General features: G+C 39.3%; 1 protein-coding gene and 1 pseudogene across 1 annotated transcript in view; one reads left to right on the forward strand and one right to left on the reverse strand.

Moving 5' to 3' along the window:
- The first annotated feature begins 11,145 nt into the window (after positions 1-11,145).
- The window catches only part of CCDC39 (coiled-coil domain containing 39), a 129,104-nt gene continuing 114,327 nt past the window's right edge, over positions 11,146-25,922 (forward strand). Inside the window, exon 1 of the mRNA XM_053565127.1 lies at positions 11,146-11,294. Within this exon, the coding sequence (XP_053421102.1) occupies positions 11,205-11,294 (90 nt within the window). The 5' untranslated portion in view covers positions 11,146-11,204. The remainder of the gene's footprint in view (positions 11,295-25,922) is intronic.
- On the reverse strand, positions 18,306-20,764 carry LOC128568083 (microfibril-associated glycoprotein 3-like; annotated as a pseudogene).

Below are 25,922 nucleotides of genomic sequence, written 5' to 3' on the forward strand. Positions count from 1 at the left end.
GACTACAGGCACTCACCAAAATGCCTGGCTTATTTTTCTATTTTTAGGGGAGACAGGGTCTCACTTTGCTCAGGCTGGTCTCGAACTCCTGAGCTCAGGCAATATTTCCGCCTCAGCCTCCCAGAGTGTTCCAATTATAGGCATGAGCCACGGCATCCTGCCTTGGAGGTTTCTTCTAATTCCAAATAATAAATGCTCTGAATCTAGTCATATGACTAGCCTATGTTAAGAGCTGAGTACATAAAAGAATAAATCAGAATAAATAGGAACATTTATCATATTCTTTGATTTGAAGACAGTATAATAAAAGTTTCAGTTCTTCTTCAATTATTCTGTATATTCCAGGAAAAGTTTTTGTTTTGTTTTCTTTTTTTTTTTTTTTTTGTAGAGACAGAGTCTCACTTTGTCACCTTCAGTAGAGTGCCATGGTGTCACACTGCTCACAGCAACCTCCATCTCCTGGGCTTAAGCGATTCTCTTGCCTCAGCCTCTTAAGTAGCTGGGACTACAGGCACCCGCCACAACGCCCAGCTATTTTTTTGTTGCAATTTGGCCAGGGCCAGGTTTGAACCCGCCACCCTTGGTATACGGGGCCACCGCCCTACCCACTGAGCCACAGGCGCCGCCCGAAAAAGTTTTTGTTTTCGTTTTTGTTTGTGAGAGTGAGAGTCTCACTCAGTCACCCTGGGCAGAGCGTCATGGCATCATCATAGCTCATAGCAACTTGAAACTCTTGGGCTCAAGTGATCCTCTTGCCTCAGCCCCCCAAGTAGCTGGGACTACAGGTGCTGTCATGACTGCAAGCTAGTTTTTTTTTTTTTTTTTGGTCTGTTATAAGTAGAGACAGGGTCTCACTTTTGCTCAGGCTGGTCTTGAACTCCAGAGCTCAAGCAATCCACCAGCCCCTGTCTCCCAGAGTGCTAGGATTGCAGGTGTGAGCCACTGCATCTACCTATATTGAAGAAAATTTTAATGACAAAGCCTAGGGCTCTTAAAAAAACTTGGCAACTTGATTCCAAAGTTCCAAAGTTCATCTGGAAGTGTGTAAACAGGCAGAAGAATAGTTGTGATGGTGGTGCTAGATAGTACGTCTGGCCCTATCATACCAAATAGCTATGCTACTCAGACTGTGTGGGTCTTTTGTAGAGAGAAATGAATCACTGAAATACTAGCTATCTGGAAACATATCTTTCCATATATGAGAATTTAATATAAGAAAGGATAGATTCCAAACCAAAGGAGAGAGGTAGACTATTTAGTAAATGGTCTTGATATTTGTTTCAGAAAAAAAGTCATAAATTAAATTTCATGTGCATTAAAAAGTTTCATGTAGAATACAATGTAATTATAAAAGTATTAGAAGTAATTATTGAAGAAATTTTTAAAAATTTCCATGCTTATTTTTTATTTTTATTTATTTATTTTTGTTTGTTTGTTGAGACAGAGTCCCACCCTATGCCCTGAGCAGAGTGCAATGGTGTCATAGCTTACTGCAACCTCAGATTCTGGCTGTGGGCATCCCGCTGCCTCAACCTCCAGAAGCCACTGGGATTACAGGTGCTTGCTGCTGCGCCTGGCTGGGTTTTTCCATTTTTTTTAGGAGTGGGGTCTCACCCTCACTCAGGCAAGTCTTGAACTCCTGAGGTCAAGCAATTCTCCCTCCTTACCCTCCCACAGTGCTGGATTATAAGCCTGAGCCACCTCTCCCTGCTGAAGAACTTTTTTAATGGTCTTTTAGAAAAGGCAAAAAAAATAAAAGTCATTAAAGAAGAGACTAACAGATACAACTATATAACAATGTAAAACTCTTGTTCCTGTGTCTATTCTCACAACACATTTTTTTATTGAGCACTATCATGCTTTAGGCATTGCTCTGGTGTTTGAATATAGAGTGTAAAAAATGAATGTGGTTTCTACCGTAATGCAGTTTATAGTCTAGTGGCCAAGATAAAAAGCAAATAAGCAAATGAAAACATGATTACTAATTATGTTGACTTGTTTGAATGTAATTACTAAATGTAAAAAGGTTGCCATGAAAGAAAATAACAGGGAAAAACTCTATTGGATTAAATAAGCAGGAAAGTCTTCTCTGAGTTTATATGTAAACTAAAGACTACGGAACCCAAGAATGATGTAGAACCAGCCATTGGGAAAGCAAAATGTTCCAGGCAGAGGGACCAGCATATCCGAAGACCTTGATGCTGGCAGACTTCTTGGTTTTTTGAGACCCTGGAAAAATAATTTTTAAAAGCCAGAGTGTCTGAATATAAAAAGTGAGGGAAAAGTGGCAAGAAATAGAATTGGAAAAATATGGAGGTGTCAGATCACATAGGATCACATGAAGAATTTGGTTAATTCTAACTATACTGGGAATCCCCTGAAGAGTGTTAACCTGGGAGAAATCTGATTTAAGCTTTTAATGGAAGAATTGGGAAAGTTAGAGTTTAGTGTATAGTAATGTACCAACCAATATTGGATATTTATTTATTTATTTATTGAGATAGGGTCTCACTCTGTTGCCAAAGGCTGGAGTACAGTGCCCTGAATGTAGTTCACTGCAGCTTCAAACTCATGGGCATAAGAGATCCTCCCGTCTCAGCTTTCCAAGTACAGTCACTACTGTGACTGGCTAATTTTTTCATTATTTTTGGTAAAGATTGTCTCTCTCTATGTTGCCCAGGCTGGTCTCAAAGTCCCAGGCTCTGGCAATCCTCCTGCCTCAATCTTTCAAGCTGCTAGGATTAAGGTATGGGCCACTGTGTCTGGCTGGCTTCCTTGTCTGAGGAATGTACCACGGTACTTGAAATCATAAGACTGGGGAAAACTAAAACTGAGTGAGTGGTACATGAGAACTCTCTTTACTATCTTTGCCAATTTTAGGGTAATCCAAAATGTTAACAAAATAAAAAGTATATTGAAGAAACCTATACAAGAATGTTATAATAGCTTTACTCATCTTTCTTCCATCTATAAACAATTCAGGAATAAAAAGAAGTTAATTATTGATATATAGCGCAATATATAGATAAACATTAAAAACATAATACAGAATCTCTTTTGCACTGATGTCATTATGAATAAAAAAACTGTAAACATTATGCAGATGCCCGGCGCCTGGGGCTCAAGCGGCTAAGGCGCCAGCCACATACACCTGAGCTGGTGGGTTGGAATCCAGCCTGGGCCCCCCAAACAACAATGATGGCTGCAACCAAAAAATAGCCGGGCGTTGTGGCGGTGCCTGTAGTCCCAGCTACATGGGAGGCGGAGGCAGGAGAATTGCCTGAGCCCAGGAGTTGGAGGTTGTGCTGTGAGCTGTGATGCCACAGCACTCTATACAGCGTAACAGCTTGACACTCTGCCTCAAAAACAAACAAACAATGAGCTGTGATGCCACAGCACTCTACCCAGGGTAACAGCTTGACACTCTGTCTCAAAAACAAACAAACAAAAAACATTATGCAGAATGAAAGTAAAGCAGCTCATATCAAAAAGTACATCCTGTACTTGTATTAGTCTGAGTTCAATCAGGAAAGAGAAACCAGACGGTAATTTAATAAGAAAGGTTTAACATAAACTTGTTAACTGTAACAGAGAATTGGAGTTATAAAGGTTGGCTGTTAGGAGGTAAAAAGTCCTTATGAATATAGAATAGTTGATGGAAGGAGCAGGCACTATCCCTAACGCCAAAAGAAAGTACGCAGGAGGAGTCCCCGTACCGGGCCCTGAATGGCAGGGAAGTTGCTTTGGTACCGACGAACTTGCTGCAAGTAAGTTCTCCTCCATCCGCTCACGGGCGTGTCTCACGGGAGGCATCTGCTACTATAGAACTGCCCTGGAGAGGAGTTTTGCTGGGGGTTGGGGACTCTAAGGAAAGCTGCTGGGTGCTGTTGGCTGCTGCGCGCTTCAGGAGCCGGGAGCTGCAGAAGCCGCCAGCCCTGCAGTAATTTCCTGCTGGAGAAACTGCGGGTGAGAAAGGAGCTGGACCGGGAAGAAAGCGCGCGCACCGGCCGAGTCGGGGTTGCAGACGCCGTGCGTACTGCGCAGCACCGGGCCCGCCCGCGGAACCCGGAAGAAAGAAAAGGAACTGTCCTCCTGCAGTGTCTCTCCCGTGTCCCACGCTAACGCTCCGAGTTACGCCAACGTCGAAGCAGAACTCTTTCAGAGCCCGTACTGCTTTCATACAATGGGCAAAATAATTCATTTTGAGCTGAGATGCAATAGATAACTGGTACAATATGGCACGTTCGAATTTATGTGGTATTTAAAAAAATAAAACTAATTTATGATAGAAAAAACCTGCAGTAGTAGTTGTCGGCAGGGATCTGGGGAGGAGACACCAGGGGTTGACTGGAAAGGGGCAAGAGGGAATGTTTTGTGGTTGTGATAATGTTCGGGAATGTTCTGTACCTGGAGAATAGCTTAGGTTAGTCAGGTATGTGCATTTGTCAAAACTCAAGGTTTGGATATGTCTTTGTTTGTAAATTTACTATAGAGAAAAATATAAACAAAAGTGAACATGCATGGTGAAGAATTTAGGGTGAAATATATATATATATATATATATTTTTTTTTTTTAGAGACAGAGAGTCAACTTTGTTGCCCTCGGTAGAGAGCTGTGGCATCATAGCTTATAGCAACCTCAAACTCTTGGGCTCCAGTGATTCTCTTTCCTCCCGAGGAGCTGGGCCTACAGGCACTCACCACAACACCTGACTTTTTAGAGACAGGGTCTTGTTCTGGCTCAGTGCTGTTGCGAACTTGTAAACTCAGGCATTCCACCCACCTCAGCCTCTCAGGGTGCTGGGATTACAGGTGTGAACCACCTTTGCCCGGCCTGTTTTTTTATTTTTTAATAAAGGCTTTTATGGTTAGAGTAAGATGGTATCTCCCTGAGGTTTTAATTTGCATTTCTCTGAGATTAGTTATATTGAGCATTTTAAAATATTTTATTGGCCATTTTTATATCTCTTTTGAAAAGTGTTTATGTCTGATACCTACTTTTTAGTGGGATTATTTGTTTTATTCTTGCTGACTTGTTTGAGTTCTTTGTAGATTCCGAATATTACTTTTTGTTGTATACTTAGTTTGTGAACATCTTCTCTCATTTTGTAAGTTGTTTATTTACTCTGTTGATTATTTCTTTTGCTGTGCTGAAATATTTCAGTTTATTAAGTCTTCTTTGTTTTGTTGCATTTTCTTTCTTTCTTTCTTTCTTTCTTTCTTTTTTTTTTAGACAGAGTCTCACTATGTCACCCTCAGTAGCGTGCTGTGGTGTCACAGCTCACAGCAATCTCCAACTCTTGGGCTTAAGCGATTCTCTTGCCTCAGCCTCCCAAGTAGCTTTGGACTACAGGTGTTTGCCACAATGTCCAGCTATTTTTTGGTTGTAGTTGTCATTGTTGTTTGGCAGATCTGGGCTGGCTTCAAACCCGCCAGCTCCAGTGTACATGGCTGGCACCCTACCCACTTAGCAACAGGCATTGAGCCTTTTGTTGCATCTTCTTTTCAGATCTTAATCATAAATTCTTCATGTAGGTCTTTGTGCAGAAGAGTTTTTCTTAGGTTTTCTTCTAGAATGTTTATAGTCTTAATTTAAGTCTTTAATCCATCTCGAGTTAATTTTTGTAAATGGTGAGAGACAGGGATCCAGTTACATTCTTCTTCATATGGCTATCCAATTTTCCCAGCACCAGTTATTGCATAGGGCATCCTTTGCCCAGCATATGTTTTTGTCTGCCTTGTAAGGATCAGTTGGTTGTAAGTATATGGTTTTATTTCTGAGTTCTTTATTGTTTCCTTTTATCTATGTGTTTATCTTTATGTTACTGAACAGCACGACACTGTCTTAGTTATTGTGGCCTTGTATAATTTGAAGTGAGGTAACGTGATGCCTTCAGTATTATTCTTTTTGCTCAGGGTTGCTTTGGCTATTGGGGCTGCGTTTTGGTTTTGTATGAATTTCAGGATTTTTTTTCCCCAAAGGAATTGTTAAATGCTAATGGTAGGATTTAGGTACCAGCTAGATTTAAAAGACATTGGTACTTAAGGAAAATTATTTTAGCCTTTATGTTTGAAACATTTTCAAATTAGATGTTGGAAACAAAAAGTTGCTTTAACTGCTGAAAGGAGGATGGATTTTAGGAGAATAAGAGGAGGAAGTGGGCAGATTGGTGGGAAGACAATTTTGATAGAACAGTGAGAGATGATGAAAGCCTGAATTGGAGTAGTGCAGCGTAGAAACAGAAGTAGAATCACGGGGGGACGGGGGTGGCGCTTAAAATGAGATGTAATAGTGACGTATCAGAGATAGGAGGTAAGGAAGAGGCAGGGATCATTAATGACAGCCAGGATTTGATTTCATATAGTTAAATGTATGACAGTGCCCCCAGAGAAGACTGAGAGAGAAATAGATTATATATATATATCAAAAAAGTTAAAAATAAAGGCCAAAAACTGATTGGGAGAAAAACATTATCTATAGGCTTGGCGCGGTGGCTCATGCCTATAATCCCAGCATTCTGGAAAGCTGAGGTGGATGGATTGCCTGAGCTCATGAGTTTGAGACCAGCCTGAGCAAGAGTGAGACCCCTGTCTCTACTCAAAATGAAAAACTGAAGCAGGAGAATTGCTTGAGCCTAAGGGTTTGAGGTTGCTGTAAGCCATAAGGCCACAGCACTCATCCCCAGGGCAACAAAATGAGACTCTGCCTCAAAAACAAATAAACAAACAAACAAAAACCCTGACGTTATCTATACACACACACATACACAAGAATACTATCTATAACATGCAAAGCACTGCTATAATTCAATAAGACAACCAAATAGGAAAAAATAGGCAAAGATACAATAGCGAAATTATTAAAGAAATATGATGCTCAATCTCACTCATAAATAGAAAAACGTCAATTAACAGTAGATACTGTATTTTTCTCTTTAGATTATAATTAATCTAAAATATAAAAATATTTAATACATCATAATATCTAGAGTATGTAAGGATAAATGATACTCTTGTAACATTGGTGAGTATGTAAAGCCTCTCTGAAGGATAATTTAGTGCTATCTAGCCAAATAAAATTGCTTTTACCTATTTTCCATTAATTTTACTTCTTAAAATATCTCCTGCAGAATCATACAGGTGTGCAAGTTTATATCTTTTTAAAATTATTTTTTATTAAATCATAACTTTGTACATAATACATTTATGGCATTCAGGGTACTGCTTCGATTACAATGTGAAATGTTTACATTGAACTAAGTAACACATCCATCACAATTATACCCATTTCTTAATAGTTTTGAAATGTACCATTGCATCATGCACATTAGGTGAGGTCCCCCTAAATACCCTCCCTCCTCCCATATCCCCCTTCCCCTCCCCTCTCTCTCCTCTTCCCTTCTACTTTCTGGACTATAGTTATGTTTTGCCATTTGTATGAGTGTGTAGTGATTATATATTGATTTCATAGTAGTATTGAGTACATTGGATACTTTTTTCCCCATTCTTGAGATACTTTACTAAGAAGAATATGTTCCAGCTCCATCCAGGTAAACAATAAAAGATGTGAAGTCACCATCTTTTTTATGGCTGCATAGTATTCTATGGTGTACATATACCACAATTTGTTAATCCATTCATGGGTCGATGGGCACTTGGGCTGTTTCGATGGCAAGATCATATCTTATTTCAACAAATCTGACACTATTGATTAAAAGATGTATCCCAATTTCAGAAATATTAAAATGTGACAATAAGTTTATGTAAAATTGACAAAATACAGTATTACAAATTAGTTCATTGAAGTATTTTTTAAAAACTTATAATTGACTGATAATGAATTTTAAGATTCCATAAAAATATCAAGGTAGACCTAAATGTGCTGACGTGGAAACATGGTCACTATATTTAGTGAAAAAAAAAATAGTTTGTAGAATAATACTTATAATATGATTCTATTTCTGTAGAACAAACTACATAGCTTACTAATGTAGCTATATAAGCATGGCTTCATTAAGAATGTAGTTAAGACAAACAGAAAACACTGGTAATCTTTTGAGAATAGAATTGGCATAAAGGTGAAATATATCCTTTCCTTTTACTTTGTGCATAGAAATATTTTTCTATTTTTTAAAACAATGACTCCAGCCTGAGCAAGAGTGAGACTCCATCTCTAAAAAATAGACGGGTGTTGTGGCAGGTGCCTGTAGTCCTAGCTACTTGGGAGGCTGAGGCAAAGAGGATTTCTTGTGCCCAAGAGTTTGAGGTTGCTATGAGTACTACGGCACTCTGTCAAGGACGACAGATGAGGCTCTGTCTCAAAAAAAAAAACAAAAAACAAAAAACAAGATTATTTTTGCAATATAAAAGAAAGATCTCTTGGCTTAGTGCCCATAGCTCAGTGATTAGGGCGATGGCCACATACACCGGGGCCGGCAGGTTCAAACCCACCCAGAGCCAGCTAAACAACAATGACAACTACAATAACAATAAAAAAAATAGCTGGGCATTGTGGCAGGCGCCTGTAGTCCCAGGTCCTTGGGAGGCTGAGGCAAGAGGATCGCTTGTGTCCAAGAGCTTGAGGTTGCTGTGAGCTGTGATGCCATAGCACTCTACCAAGGGTGACATAGTGAGACTCTGTCTCAAAAAAAAAAAAAAAAAAAAGGAAAGATCTCTTTATTTTTAGATGAAACAACCTGATCTGAGTGAAGTTAACTACCTGGGAATAAAGTAGTAAAAGCATAACATCTGCTTTAGTATTTTGGGGTTAGATTATTTTAGCAACAAGGTTTGTAAAATTATGAGTTTTGTTACCCTGCCTAGAAATGAATGAATTCAAGTAGAGTTATGATCTAGAACTTGCAGAATTATAAAAGTGAGAACTAGGTGTTTATGTGATATTGTGGTAACAGGGTTGGGAAGCAGGCAAATCACGGTAAGGTAGTGTTGTAGAATTTTGAGAAAGCATGGGGACAAGTATCTATACTTGTCATTCTTAAATTTAGGAAATAGAATCCTTGATATGTTGGACATTGGATTGTTTGTGAGGCTTCAGCTGCTGGGCTTTTTAATTCCATGATACATAGAGTAGTGCCTGCAAAAGATAGCTATTTCTGTCTGATGCAGAGAGATCAACTCATTGGCACAGGTCAAGGCAGCTGCCTCTGTATTCACATTAGGAACTGCATGGAAAATTAGGAAGGTAGTTCTTTAGTATGCATGGGAAGTAATAACATTGATTTTTTATTTTATTTATTAAAATCTTATTACATGTGTGTAGTTTCCTTAGCTCTAGAGAAGGTATTTTGATGAGTGTATAGTTGTTTAAATTGTTGTTTTTGCACTTGAAAATTGCTGGAGAGTCCTAGCCATCTCCTTCTACCCGAGACCCAACACCAATAATTTTAGAACGCAGCATTGCTACAACAGATTTCAAATATAAATAATTATGTACCATCTTAACATAAGGTGTCTACGAATGACTAAACTATTACAAAATAAGTAATGATCATCTACAAGATTTTTGAGCTCTAAAATTCCATTATCCCATTCAGGTCAAAATTCCTTCTACAAGCCAAATTTTCCTCCCCAGTCACGTTGGGGCTTTAAGCGATGTTGAAATGGGAAATAAAATGTCTCAACATTTTATGACACTTTTCTATAAGACACTATTCTATAAGACACTATTTCTAAGTCCACAAGATTAAATTTATGGAAAACAACATAGGCACAAGGAGACAAAGCTACTAAAGGAGGATTTCAAAAGTATAGTAACAAACCAAATGCAAAAAGATATTTTCAGGACAATTGAAATATGAGTATGAAATGGTTATTAAATGATATTGAAGAATTGTTCATTTTCTTAGATGTGATAATGATTCAAAAACATTAACCACTCTTTGAGCAATGCATATTTAGGGATGTAATGTCCTATTGTCTTATATAATGTACTTCAACAAAAGATACAGATGATGCTAATATGGCAAACACGAAGTTAAATCAAGATCATGCACGTATCGCAGTTCTCTATACTCTGCTTTGTATTCTTAGTGGATTTAAAATATTTTTTAATGTAAGTTTAACGAAATACAGGTAAAATAAAATTTGAAAGGGAAAAAAGTTACATATGATTATTTATTATCTATAAAAATTTAATTTATGCTTATGATGCCTACATAAATCACTTCACCTCAGTGTGTGTCAGTTTATGTATAAAATGAAAAGATTAGATGATTGTTTTGCCCTTTTCAGTTCTGACATGCTCCAAACACAGATCACAACTCAAACTAAATGGTGATAAGTGGGTGATTCTCATTAGTGAGAAACCGCGTCTGGTGGAGCGCGTTCCGGCCTGAAGGGGGCGCCATTCCAGCCGAATACGGCCTTTTGATAACGTGAGTTCTATGGCTCTGTGACCTAGCCTTTTTCGAAAGAAGAAATGCATGTTTTTATGTGAAATGCCACATCTTTAAAAGTTAACCAATGAAAAATAAAAGTATAAGAGTGGCACAAGAGGAAGCATCAAAGTCTGCGCGGCAAGTTTACCGCCTCTGCTAGGCCGCCCACCAGCGGTCAGCCGGGACCCCAGCAATGAGGCGGATGAGAGCCGAGAGGAAGGTCAGAAGATCCAAGCAGACGAAGGAGAGAACATCCAGCCGGCAATGATTCGAGAATGAATTCTGTTTCAAAATACCATTCTGCCTACTTTCACCTAGAGTAGTAGATGAAGTCCACACAACACAGCAAATATCAGTGGAAGAGAAAACTCAGTATTTTATTATCTTCTACGACCTCTCTTCTTCCGTAGGTGATCAGAAGGCCGGGTCCGCAGTTCCATTCAGAGGCCAGGAGGCCCTCGCCCGGCTCCTGGGGGCAGCAGATTTCAAACGGTCCGAGAGCGCTCCGGGGCCTTGGGTCGGGGGAAAGGGAGGCTGCCAAGAAGCACCAGAGCACCGCGAGAAGGGTAAATTCCTTCGCTTTTCTCAGCCAGGAGGTAGGTGGATCTCAGCCGGAAGTTCCGCCTTCGGAGCCTGGGCGCTTCCTGTTTGGTAACTAAGGACGCGGGGAGGTTGCTAGGGCTCCAGTAGCCACTACAGAGGAGCTTTGCAGACGCCGCGGGCTGTCTCTGGTGCTGCGGGTCTGAGGTACCGGACCGCGCATCTCGGCTCCGTACCGCGTCTGGAGCTCCCTGCCGGTGTGCAGGCATGAGTAGCGAGTTCCTGGCTGAGCTGCACTGGGAGGATGGCTTTGCCATCCCGGTGGCGAATGAGGAGAACAAGACCCTGGAAGATCAGGTGAGAAGCAGGTGAAGAAGGCGGGGTGGAGTGCCTTTTAGGGGGTTTTCAGGGTGGAGGCACTAGTCCATCTCTTTTATTTCTCTCCTTCCTTTATCCGTTCTCTTCTCTAAGGCATTAGCTCCTTCCTCCTCAATGTTGACTGCCCTTTTCCAGAATCGTTGAGCATTTTAAATTTTTATTGAAAAAAAAAATACCCAAAGTTAATACTGATGGACAAAAACAGTGATTGATTTATTACTGTCTTACTGGCCCCCCCCACACCATTTCTAGCTACTCATTTCTAGCTTTCCCAGCATGGGAGGAAAAGGTTCCCATGCCTGCTTTTTCTTTTTTTAATTTAATTTTTATTAAATCATAAGGGTATGCATTTATGGGGTACAATGTGGAATGCTTAAATCAAACTGATTAACATAACCATCACCTCAGTTCTTTTTGGGGCAAGACATTTATAATATACTCATAGTTGTTTTGAAATATACCCTTGCATTGTGCAGATTAGGTGAGATTCCACCACTTGCCCTCCATCCTCCCCTCCTCTAGCGCTCCCCCACCCCTCCCCTGCCCTCTTCTCTCCCCTCCTTCTTTCTGCACTATATTTGTGTTTTATCATTGGTATGAATGTGCAAGTGATTATATATTGATTTTATAATAGTATTGAGTACACTGGATGCTTTTTTCCATTCTTGAGATACTTTACTAAGAAGAATGTGTTCTAGCTCCATCCAGGTAAACATAAAAGATGTAAAGTATCCATCTTTTTATGGCTGCATAGTATTCCATAGTATACATATATCACAATTTGTTAATCCATTCGTGGGTTAATGGGCATTTGGGCTGTTTCCACGACTTGGCAATTATGAATTGGGCTGCTATAAACATTCTGGTGCAAATGTCTTTGTTGTAAAATAATTTTTGTTAATCTGGGAAGATACCTAGTAATGGAATTGCAGGATCAAATGATAGGTCAACTTTTAGTTCCTTGAGAATTCTCCATACTTCTTTCCAAAAAGGCTATATTAGTTTGCAATCCCACCATCAATGTAGATATGTTCCTTTCTCTTCACATCAATGCCAACATCTGTAGTTTGGGGATTTTGTGATGTGGGCTAATCTTACTGGAGTTTGGTGATATCTCAAAGAACCAACATTGTTAAAATGTCCATATTACCCAAAGCAATGTACAGATTTAATGCAATGCCCATCAAAGCACCAATGTCATACGTTAAAGAACTTGAAAAAATAGTATTTCATTTTATATGGAATCTAAAAAACTCCAAATAGCCCATATATTACTTAGAAATAAAAACAATTCAGGAGTCATCACATTACCAGCCTTCAGGTTATACTTCAAATCTATAGTGATCAAAACAGCATGGTACTGGCACAAAAATTATAGAGAATCTAGACATGAACCCAGCTGCACATTGTCATTTGATCTTTGATAAAACTAACAAAAACATACATTGAGGAAAAGATTCCCCATTTAACAAATGGTGCTGGGAGAACTGGCTAGTGACCTGTAAAAGACTGAAACTGGACCCTCACTAACAAAAATTGATTCTCGCTAGATGAAAGATTTAAATTTAAGACATGAAACTTTAAGAATACTGGAAGAGTATGCAGGGAAAATGCTTGAAGATATTGGTCTGGGAAAATATCTTACGAGGAGGACCCCCCAGGCAATTGAAGCAACATCAAAAGTATATTACTAGGATCTGATCAAGCTAAAATGGTTCTGCATAGCTAAGGGCACTGCAAGTAAACCGAACAGACAGCCTTCAGAATGGAAGAAGATTTTTGCAGGTTACGGCTCCAACAAAGGTCTGATGATGAGAATCTACAGAGAACACAAATTAATGAAAACAAAAAAAAGAAAAAACAACCCCATTTCTTTCTTTCTTTTTTTCTTTTTACAACCCCATTTCTTTGTGGGCAAAAGATTTGAACAGAAACTTCTCTGAAGATGGCAGGTGAATGGCCAAAAAACACATGAAAAAATGCTCATCATCTTTAATCATCAGAGAAACGCAAATCAAAAACCATGCCAGCTTTTTCCTTTCTTGAATTAAGCACTGCCTGGAAAGGGACTTCTGAGATTTCCATAGCAACATTGTGCATGTGTATAAACAACTCAGGTTCCGGTTGATATTTATTTCTAAGTTTCTGTCTATGATGTTGAAAGCTGAAAGTGACTTGAGATATTTTCTAGGGGAACATTGTTCTGGTAAGAATGTGAAATGTGCAGTTTACAAATTTCAAAGCAAAGATTAAGTTGTGATAAATTTGCATAAAATATTTTATTCTTTTTATAATGCGAGTATTTATTAAAAAGCTGACCATTTAAACATCTGAACCATATTATATAATACTTATTTACTTTTGTGAAATACAATAATGAGAACATAGGAGCTTCTATATAAGCCTGAGTATTTTCAGTACTCCTGGCTTAGATGAGGAAAGACTGTGACTGCATTCACATACTGGTGACTCAAGAAATACAATCTACCTGGTGTTACAACTGCTGGTGTGTGAAGACTAGGCTAGCACCCATGATTGCCTGGGCTCTAGAAAACAAATATGCTGTGTTCCTGTGCCATATGGAACCCACAAGACAAAGTCTGATCAAAGGTGAAAATACATGTAGGGTGTGCATGAAACTTAGACCAAAAGGCTGGAGGAACAAAGGGAAATCTGTGTGCAGATATTGCTTTGATCTTAATATATTTGTGAGGCAAAGAAGCAGCAAGGAGCCTTCCTACAACCATTTCAGGTCAGCAACTGTAAGATATTTATATCAAAGTAGCTGGTAGAAAATATAAATGTTCCCTGATCCTGACTAGAGAATTAAATCATCATAACAGATGCAACTTTGCAGATAGGTGGTTATCAAGCCACCTATAAACTTAAGGGGGGGACATGTATCAGCTCAGAAGATACCTATGTATCTGACTTCAGCTGGTAAAGAATCAATAAAGATGTTTAAATGTTGATTTTAAACAAAGCTACCATTTCATAAGGACAATAATGTTCACTAAATCACAGCATAAGACAACATCTACAAATGCAATGACAAGACTATTTTAAATACATTTTTTGGGGGGGTAAAGGTATTTTTTTACTAACTATAAAATCCAGTGAGACAGAAAGATAATTACACTGTAGTTAATGTTAAAGACTTTTAGGCTGTGATTTAAGTTCAAAAGATTAAGGATTTTATGAAAACATAACATGAGACTGTTAACTACATACAAAGAGTATTTGATTAGGTACAGAAAATATTAATAAGTATGGTTGTCTTTTTTTGAAAACTAGCTTTACAAAATACCAACTCAAGTGAAATTTTGACCTACTTTAATTCCTCATCAATGACACCATCATCTGGAACACTGAAAGTAAACCAGTTACTCCGCCACCAAATTATTTATGTTTGTAAAATAATTTATCCAGGATACAATGGAGTAGCCTATATTTAATTATTGTGTATTATTTGTGCAAACTCACAGTTTTTTTTTCTTTTTTTTTTTTTTTGAGACAGAGTCTCTCTATGTTGCCCTTGGTAGAGTGTCACAGCTCACAGCAACCTCAAACTCTTGGGCTTAAGCAATTCTCTTGCCTCAGCCTCCCAAGTAGATGGGACTACAGTAGCCCGTCACAACACCTGGCTATTTTTTTGTTGCTGTTGTCATTGTTGTTTAGCAGGCCCAGGCTGGGTTCCAACCCACCAGCCTCGATGTATGTGGCTGGCACTGTAACCACTGTGCTACGGACGCTGAGCCCAAACTCAAAAAACATTTCTGGCTGGGTGCCAGTGGCTCACGCCTGCAATCCTAGCACTCTGGGAGGTCAAGGCAGGTGAACTGCCTGAGGTCAGAAGTTTGATATCAGCCTGAGCAAGAGTGAGACCCTGTTTCTAAAAATAACTGAGTGTTGTGGCAGGCACCTGCAGTCCCAGCTATTTGGGAGGCTGAGGCAAGAGGATCACTTGAGCCCAGGTGTGGAGGTTGCTGTGAGCGATGAACCATGGCACTCTACCAAGGGCGACAAAGTGAGCCTCTATCTAAAAAAAAAAAAAAAGGTTTCCTAAATTTTTCCAAAGTTCTGTTTCCCAGGACTTTGTTCATTAAATATGTCTACCACAGGATTCCAAATACTAATGTTTCTTATGAGAACAAGTAGGGTAAAACCATTCTCTTTAATGTGACAAGCTACAGTCTAAGTGAAGATCCCAAACCTAGTATGTTAGAACAGGGTTAAAGATACCATTTGAAAATCTGAGAGATGTTCAGAGGGCTGACTCCAGACAAAGAATTGAACAAACTTTTACTTTTTTAAGAGAAACATTGTGAGAAGGGAAAAAGTTTTCTGTAATCTAGGATATGTTCAAGAGCCCTTGCTCTCATAGTCAAATATACGAAAACAGTTTTCCTTGAAGAAATAGCAGTCTGTGAACCAAAGCAAGCTTTGGCTAAATGACTGGTTAGCTTTGTTTGGCTCTGGAGGTTCCATGGGAATCCTGAGAAATAGAAAAGGCAGCATTCTCATTTTTATCCATAATGCCATCTGATAAAACTGCACATTGATTCATTCATGCTATCTAGAGAAGACGTATTACTATTGATAAGCCTGGACAAAGAGAGGTCTGAGTTCCATCTGGTCACACTTTGAATTTGTTGTCTTCCTGTTTGAAACCTTAAATTGCCGATAGAATCTCCCCTGAACATTTCCTTCAGAAGCCTCCAGTTTAAGTAATGCTTCAATAATCAGAAGTCAAATGAAGAAATTTAAAGTCCCAAATGGAACTCCATTGCCAGGTTCTTAAAATTGTATGGCACCAAGCTTTCTGTAGCTGAAAAAAATGTTCTGATGAGTATTTACAATTCCATTATTTAGATCTCAGACAGGGAAGAAATGCCATCTTAAGTGTTTATTTACACAGTTGAATCACATGGCATCTTCCATCATTTTCCTCCTCCTTTATGTCTAGATCATAGGGGGATCGTGGTGGCAGCAGTGTGTGTGTGTGTGGGTGTGTGTGCGTGTTTTGATACAGTAACTACCATACCCTCATAATTACCTAATTTTATTTCAGGTAAGTGCTTCTCAGAAAGTAGCCCTAGTTTAGAATTATGTATCTGAAATACACAAAAACAAAAAAACCTCAACAAAATATAAACAAAACAAACAAGATTAGGAGGCATGTAACCTTTAGCACCATATTTAAGACCACAGAGAGTTAACAGAGTTGACAGAGGTCTAAAGAGGACTCAAGCTCTGGGTTTGTTTGTTTTTTTTTTTTGAGACAGAGACTCACTTTGTCACCCTCGGTAAAGTTATGTGGCATCACAGCTCACAGCAACCTCCAGCTCCTGGGCTTAGGCGATTCTCTTGCCTCAGCCTCCCAAGTAACTGGGACCACAGGCGCCTGCCACAACACCTGGCTATTTTTTTGTTGCAGTTTGGCTGGGGCTGGGTTCGAACCCACCAACTTCAGTATATGGGGCCAGCGCCCTACCCACTGAGCCACAGGCACTGCCCCAAGCTCTGGGTTTTATCCTAGAATGCTTTCCCGAACATAGAATCTACTTGTAGAGTCTAGTACTTTTAAAAAGGGAACGCCTGAAAAAGTCTATTAACAGATATATCAAAATCCATGATTTGTCAGAGATAGATGATCTAATATTGTTCTTATTCTAAACAAAGGCAACAAATTGCTCACTTCAGGAGATAAGATGGGAAATCACTGCCAGCCTCAATGAACTAAATAACATCTGAGTAAGTCAGTGATTCTCTTTTTTTCTTTTTTTTTTTTAGAGACAGCGTCTCACTTTGTCACCTTTGATAGAGCGCTGTGGCATCACAGCTCACAGCAACCTCCAGCTCTTGGGCTTGGGCGATTATCTTGCCTCAGCCTCTCAAGTAGTTAAGACCACAGGCGCCTGCCACAATGCCCGGCTATTTTTTGTTGCACTATGGCCGGGGCCGGGTTTGAACCCACCACCCTCCGTATATGGGGCCAGCACCCTGCTCACTGAGCCACAGGTGCTGCCAAGTCAGTGATTTTCAACTGGTGTGCTGTGGCACAGTGGTGTCCTGTGAAAGGATCTTAGGTGTGTCATGAAAAAATTTTTTAAAGATCATTAATTAAATTATTGTTGAAAGAAGTTCAAAGCACAGTGAACATATTCTTTTTTTTTTTTTTGTTTACTTTTTTTTTGGTCAACATAATTTAAGTGTGCTGTGGAAATTTAACTATAGGTTCAAGTGTGCCATGAGATAAAAAAGTTTGAAAAACACTGCAGTAAGTTAAAAAGATACAATATATCCCCAGAAGGACCAATTTACTCATGGAAAGTGGTTTATAAAATAGCAGTTAGCCCTCTGATATCTTGGCCTCTGTATCAGTATAACAATAGACACTGAAGAGATTCAACCTAGCACGTATCACTGTCCCCTCTATGGGGCAAAACATTTGAAAACACTTATACCTCTGAGCTTTATGACAATGATGTGGAAACCTGAATCACTGAAAGAAGTCTCACCTTGATTCTCTCCAAAAAAAGGGACTAAAAGTCTAGGGAAAGGTTTAATTGGAGATGCACTGAAGATTTCGGTGATGGGTAAGAAGCTATAGGCTAGAAACAACTTCAGATCTCATCTAATATAAATCCCCTATCTTACTCATGGGAAAACTAAAGCCTCAAGATAAGTGTCAGACCTAACACCTGAATGATCTGTGACCAGGAACCGTGGGGTTCTTAGTTCAGTACTTTTTCCATCATGTTTATCTCTTAGGTTCTTTTAAACTTTAACATGCTTTGTTTAATCAAGGTGAAGGAATATGACTAAGAAATAGCAGATAGAAAAACCACTGAATTTTTACAAAGGTTTTGGCAATTCATGTTCTGATGTGCTTAATATTAACCCCAGCTATCTTTTGGTAAAAATGTTGTTTTTTTCCAAGAAACAAGTTCTTTATCTGGGAGCCTTTTTTGTAGGTATTGGGATAGTCTATAGCTGACAGTTTTCATATGCCCCATCTTTGTTAGATTCAGCAGATCCTATATCGTCAGGTGGGCTGAAATGACTGCTGTCTTGAAAATCTGTATCAATACTTTTCGTCTCTGACTGAAGGTGGACAGAAACCTGAACTGCTATTTCCTAGCCTTGTTCATTCAGAGAGCCATCATCTGAATCTCCTCCTGGTGAATTATTCCGCCCATCTCTGGGTTAATGACAAATATGCCACTTTGAGCATTCAAGGCAGGTCTCTAATTCTTTCTCCCACATCATCAGGGTCATCTACTCGCACGGCCTCAAACATTTCCTCCACAAACACTCAGCAGTTCAGAATAAGGGGTGGAAGAGGAACGCTTCTTGCCAGTTCTTCAATGTAACGTGCAAACTCCATGGTCTTAAACTGTGTGACTTTGGCGAGCTCCAGAGTTTTGGCTGAGGTGATGATGGGGATTCGTTTTGCGATCTCAAAGGCCTTCTGAAGTTTCTCAGCCCCTTCAGTTCTAAAGAATTCATTGATGGCCTTCTTGGTCTTGTGAAGATGGCTGCTCATCATGCATAGCCGTGTGACATTCAAGATGAGAGTGATTGTAAAGGCAATCAGGCAAACAATCATGTAATAGACACTTGTGTCTCCCGAGGTGAAAACCCTTAGGGTGACAGAGTAGGAGGCACGAGTTGGAGAGGTGACGAAACACATATAGAGCCCGCTGTCATCAAAGGCTACGTTGGTGATGTTTAGGAAGTTATCAGAAACCAACCATTTTCCACCGCTGCCTCTGCCATCCAGTTGCTGTCCTTTTGACATCACCTATGGACATCTTCATAGTGATCAGCTGTGAGAAGACACTCCATTTAAACATTAGTTTCCTCTTTGGCTATGATGACATCATCACCTGAGTGGGAACTTGGTGAGAGTTCAAAGCGTGGGGGAAATGATGCATTGTAAGAACTGTGATTTTCTCCCCATGGGGCCATTTGGTTGAAGTCCACGTCTTCCAAAACAAAAGCAGCTGACACAGTAACACTCACCAATAAAATGAATGTGGCTTCATGAGGAAATAGAAGGAAATCTTGTTTAGATTTGGAGAACTCGATACCTTCTATACTGTAAGAACACAGTGGGTAATTTATTGCTTAGTAGAGAAATTTTCCCCAAAAGTGATAGATCCAAGTGTATTTTGTTCTCTTCAAAGTTAAAAGATGCAACCTAGCTACCAACCTATGGATAGCTAACCCTGTTGCAGCAAGCCTCCCTGAGAAAGTGAGGTGTGCAGCAGGACCATTAGATAAGTTTAAAATTCCAGGGTGGCATCCATAATTCTCCAAGAACGGATTGAAGCAGTAGAACAGAAGTCATGAGAAGGAGCCCAGCAGTGCCCAACTGGCAACAAGCTTCTTCCGGCCCAAGAGGATCAAAATATTTTATGTTTAAGGATGAACTTGTGCCAACTGCAATTCATAGCAGTTTCTTAAAAAAACAAACAAACAAAAAAACGCATCAGACTCAGCAAAATTTAAAAACAACCCTTGGCAATCAGTGTAAAGTTCCATCACACTGCCATATGTTGTGTAGAAGGTTCAAGAATAACAGATGATGCTTACACAACTTTATAAAATAGAACAAGAAGTTATCTCACCTGTGAATATGAAACGGAAAATCTCTTGACTTTGCCTTTTGAAAAGAATGGAAACACTTTTTAGAATATTCCGACCTATTGACTCATGTCGGATTTAGAAGCCTGCATATTTTTTTTCCAAAGTAGGGTGATGTAAAAAAATACAAGATCGTCCCTTTAGGGCTACATTAAAAAAGAAAGAAAGAAAAGAAATATCAGAGAACTAACGCTGAATACTGAGAAATAGTAATATTACATATCCAGCTTTAGATCCAGATCCTACTTAACCAGTTCTGATCCTATAAAATGGAACTTAACCAGTTCTCTTTCTGTAAAATGTAAAACAGGTAAAATAATTATCTCATAGGATTGTTATAAGGCTCTAAGTACATAATGTAGGTTAAAGTTCCATTCAAACGTTAGTTTATTACTGCCACGTGTCTCATAGGATTTTATATGTGTATCACTTACATTAGATATTTTTTAAATTACAGAACAGTAAAAAGAACAAAATGAAGGCCATAATTGTTTTACCTGAATACATTCTAATATTAAAATCAACTCTTAATAAGTCAAAGACATTCAAACTGGGTGGCCTAGGTGGTAAGTGGCAGGTACTCAGAGCTGGCAAAGGACCTGCCCACACCAGTCCCTACCCCCCTGCCCCACCTACACCAGCAGCTCCCAAGGACTGCCACACCTGCCTTTAACTGCACAGCGCAGGGGGGCCTCTGCCTCCTGCCAGTTTCCAAGGCAGGCGAGCCCCTGACTGGCTAGACAGAGCAGCTGCTGGTGCCAGGATCCCTCGTATTCCCCAGCAACTGTGCTGGGCATGTGGTATTATTTTTGGTGCTGCGGGTGATTTAAAAAGGCGCAGAGGACATCTGTATTCCCTGCTCTTGTTGGTCCTTCCCCCCACAGGGCCTTTTCACAGACTGGCTTTTACTGCAGAACTGTCCTCACTCCCACCTCCAGCATGTTTAACATTTCCTAATCTGTCAACTTTCTGCTACTTGCTGCAGTATTTCTCTTCCACAGAATCTCTCTTCCTCTTCATCCTGTGCCCTGTGCTGTGTGCTCCTAGTGACTCCCCTGCACTATGAGCTGGTCGCAGAGCATGTTGTCTTCTGACTCCCCAAGATTTGAGGCTCCATTTTGTCTTTCCTGCAGCAAGTTCAAAGCAACTGCTTGCCATGGAACAAAATGTTTTCAGATACATAGAGTGAAAAACTCAGGGTGCCTGAAGAAATAGTTGGTGAAAACTTGCAAGTGTTTTTCCCACATCCCTAATCTCCAAGACCCAGTTCTTATCCCCTGGAGCAGAGACAAACCAGTTTCTCGTGTATCAGCAAGGAAAGTCTATGAATTTACATCTACCTGTATTTCTACAAGAGGGCTGTAACTTTACTTGGGCTCTTTCACTTACCATAGCTTGGGGAGCGTTCCATGCATTCAGATGTATAGATTGGATTCATAATTAATTGGTGATTTATAGTACTATAATGTGTTAATCTCATTTCTTGTTGGTAGAAATTTAGGTTCTTTGCAATCTTTCATAACAACAAATAATGGTAGGTTGTCTATCCTAGTACCAACATCTTTGCACCCAAGCAGAACTATTTCTGTAGGCTATAAATTCCTTGGTGTGAAGGTGCTGGGTCTAAGGGAAGGGTGGGGAGCCTGCAGCCCTAAGGCTACATGTGGCCTTCTAGATCTTTATTTCTTTTTTTTATTGTTGGGGATTCATTGAGGGTACAATAAGCCAGTTACACTGATTGCAATTGCTAGGTAAAGTCCCTCTTGCAATCATGTCTTGCCCCCATAAAGTGTGACGCACACTAAGGCCCCACCCCCTCCCTCCATCCCTCTTTCTGCTCCCCCCTATAACCTTAATTGTCATTAATTGTCCTCATATCAAGATTGAGTACATAGGATTCATGCTTCTCCATTCTTGTGATGCTTTACTAAGAATAATGTCTTTCACTTCCATCCAGGTTAATACGAAGGATGTAAAGTCTCCATTTTTTTTAATGGCTGAATAGTATTCCATGGTATACATATACCACAGCTTGTTAATCCATTCCTGGGTTGGTGGGCATTTAGGCTGTTTCCACATTTTGGCGATTGTAAATTGAGCTGCAATAAACAGTCTAGTACAAGTGTCCTTATGATAAAAGGATTTTTTTCCTTCTGGGTAGATGCCCAGTAATGGGATTGCAGGATCAAATGGGAGGTCTAGCTTGAGTGCTTTGAGGTTTCTCCATACTTCCTTCCAGAAAGGTTGTACTAGTTTGCAGTCCCACCAGCAGTGTAAAAGTGTTCCCTTCTCTCCACATCCACGCCAGAATCTGCAGTTTTGAGATTTTGTGATGTGGGGCATTCTCACTGGGGTTAGATGATATCTCAGGGTTGTTTTCATTTGCATTTCTCTAATATATAGAGATGATGAACATTTTTTCATGTGTTTGTTAGCCATTCGTCTGTCATCTTTAGAGAAAGTTCTATTCATGTCTCTTGCCCATTGATATATGGGATTGTTGGCTTTTTTCATGTGGATTAATTTGAGTTCTCTATAGATCCTAGTTATCAAGCTTTTGTCTGATTGAAAATATGCAAATATCCTTTCCCATTGTGTAGGTTGTCTCTTTGCTTTGGTTGTTGTCTCCTTGGCTGTACAGAAGCTTTTCAGTTTAATGAAGTCCCATTTGTTTATTTTTGTTGTTGCAGTTGCCATGGCAGTCTTCTTCATGAAGTCTTTCCCCAGGCCAATATCTTCCAGTGTTTTTCCTATGCTTTCTTGGAGGATTTTTATTGTTTCATGCCTTAAATTTAAGTCCTTTATCCATCTTGAATCAATTTTTGTGAGTGGGGAAAGGTGTGGGTCCAGTTTCAGTCTTTTACATGTAGATATCCAGTTCTCCCGACACCATTTATTGAATAGGGAGTCTTTCCCCCAAGGTAAGTTCTTGTTTGGTTTCTCGAAGATTAGGTGGTTGTAAGATGTTAGTATCATTTCTTGGTTTTCAATTCGATTCCAAGTGTCTATGTCTCTGTTTTTGTGCCAGTACCATGCTGTCTTGAGCACTATGGCTTTGTAGTACAGAGTAAAATCTGGTATGCTGATGCCCTCAGCTTTATTTTTATTACTAAGAACTGCCTTAGCTATACGGGGTTTTTTTCCGGTTCCATACAAAACGCAGAATCATTTTTTCCAAATCTTGAAAGTACGATGTAGGTACTTTGATAGGAATGGCATTGAATAGGTAGATTGCTTTGGGAAGTAGAGACATTTTAACAATGTTGATTCTTCCCATCCATGAGCATGGTATGTTCTTCCATTTGTTAATATCCTCTGCTATTTCCTTTCAGAGGATTTCATAGTTTTCTTTATAGAGGTCCTTCACCTCCTTTGTTAGGTATATTCCTAGGTATTTCATTTTCTTTGAAACTATGGTGAAGGGAGTTGTGTCCTTAATTAGCTTCTCATCTTGACTGTTATTGGTGTATACAAAGGCTACTGACTTGTGGACATTGATTTAATATCCTGAAACATTACTGTATTTTTTGATGACTTCTAGGAGTCTTGTGGTTGAGTCTTTGGGGTTCTCTAAGTATAAGATCATATCATCAGCAAAGAGGGAGAGTTTGACCTCCTCTGCTCCCATTTGGATTCCCTTTATTTCCTTGTCTTGCCTAATTGTATTGGCTAGAACTTCCAGCACTATGTTGAATAGTAAAGGTGACAGAGGACAACCTTGTCTGGTTCCAGTTCTAAGAGGAAAAGCTTTCAGTTTTACTCCATTCAGTAAAATATTGGCTGTGGGTTTGTCATAGATAGCTTCAATCAGTTTTAGAAATGTGCCACCTATGCCTATACTCTTCAGTGTTCTAATTAGAAAAGGATGCTGGATTTTATCAAATGCTTTTTCTGCATCTATTGAGAGGATCATGTGATCTTTATTTTTGCCTCTGTTAATATGGTGGATAACGTTTATGGACATACGTAAGTTAAACCAGCCTTGCATCCCTGGGATGAAGCCTACTTGATCATGATGAATGACTTTTTTGATGATAAGCTGTAATCTATTGGCTAGGATTTTGTTGAGAATTTTCGCATCTATATTCATGAGTGAGATTGGTCTGAAATTCTCCTTTTTGGTTGGGTCTTTTCCTGGTTTTGGTATCAGGGTGATGTTTGCTTCATAGACTGTGTTGGGGAAGATTCCTTCTTCCTCAGTTTTTTGGAATAATTTCTGCAGTACAGGAATAAGCTCTTCCTTGAAGGTTTGATAGAATTCTGGAGTGAAGCCATCTGGACCAGGGCATTTTTTGGTTGGAAGCTTTTTTATTGTTTCTTTGATCTCAGTGCTTGAAATTGGTCTGTTCAGGAGGTCTGTTTCTTCCTCGCTAAGTCTAGGGAGAGGGTGTGATTCCAAATATTGATCCATTTCCTTCACATTGTCAAATTTCTGGGCATAGAGTTTCTGGTAGTATTCAGAGATGATCTCTTGTATCTCTGTGGGATCAGTTGTTATTTCCCCTTTATCGTTTCTGATTGAGGTTATTAGAGATTTTACTTTTCTATTTCTAGTTAGTCTGGCCAATGGTTTATCTATTTTATTTATTTTTTCAAAAAACCAACTCCTTGTTTCATTAATTTTCTGAATGATTCTTTTGTTTTCAATTTCATTGATCTCTGATTTGATTTTGGAGATTTCTTTTCTTCTACTGAGTTTAGGCTTAGATTGTTCTTCTTTTTCCAATTCCAAAAGATTTCCTGTGAGATTGTTGATGTGCTCTCTTTCTGTTTTTCGAATGTAGGCATCTAAAGCGATGAATTTTCCTCTCAAAACTGCTTTTGCAGTATCCCACAGGTTTTGGTAGCTTGTGTCTTCATTGTTGTTATGCTCAAGGAAGTTAATGATTTCCTGTTTTATTTCTTCCTGCACCCATCTGTTATTCAACAGAAGATTGTTTAATTTCCATGCCTTTGGGTGGGGTTGAGCATTTTTGTTAGAGTTGAGTTCCACCTTTAGTGCCTTATGGTCTGAAAAGATACAAGGTAAAATTTCAATTCTTTTGATTCTGTTGATATTTGTTTTGTGTCCCAGGATCTGACCAATTTTGGAGAATGTTCCATGGGGTGATGAGAAGAATGTATATTCTTTATCGTTTGGGTGTAGTGTTCTATATGCGTCTATCAAGCATAGTTGTTCTAGGGTCTCATTTAAATCTCTTATATCTTTGTTTAATTTCTGTTTAGAGGATCTGTCCAGCTCTGTAAGAGGAGTGTTGAAGTCCCCTGTTATTATGGTATTATCAGATATCATATTGCTCAGACTGAGTAAGGTCTGCTTCAAGAATCTGGGAGCATTTAAATTGGGTGCATAAATATTTAGAATTGAAATGTCTTCTTGTTGTAGTTTTCCCTTGACCAATATAAAGTGACCATCTTTGTCTTTTTTGACTTTAGTTGCTTTAAATCCACATGTATCTGAAAATAAGATTGCAACTCCTCTTTTCTTCTGAATTCCATTTGCCTGAAAAATTGTCTTCCAACCCTGACTTGGAGCTTTAATTTGTCTTTTGAAGCCAGGTGTGTTTCTTGCAGACAGCAAATGGATGGCTTGTGTTTTTTAATCCACTCAGCCAATCTGTGTCTCTTCAGTGGGGAATTCAAGCCATTAACATTTATGGAGATAATTGATAAGTGTGGTAGTATTCTATTCGTCTTATTTGGTGAGAGTCCATTGCTTAATTTTATCTTTTGCATCAGTGTGGAGGTTAGGTTCTGTCCTTTGATTTCTGAGTTCTTACTTTGCTGCTGATCCATTGTGGTGGTCAGTGTGCAGAACAGGTTGAAGTATTTCCTGTAGAGCTGGTCTTGTTGTGGCGAATTTCCTCAACGTTTGTATATCTGTAAATGATTTGATTTCTCCATCAATTTTGAAGCTTAGCTTAGCAGGGTACAGAATTCTGGGCTGAAAATTGT

The sequence above is a fragment of the Nycticebus coucang genome, chromosome 16 (assembly GCF_027406575.1).
Source record: "Nycticebus coucang isolate mNycCou1 chromosome 16, mNycCou1.pri, whole genome shotgun sequence".
Classification (NCBI taxonomy): Eukaryota; Metazoa; Chordata; class Mammalia; order Primates; family Lorisidae; genus Nycticebus; species Nycticebus coucang.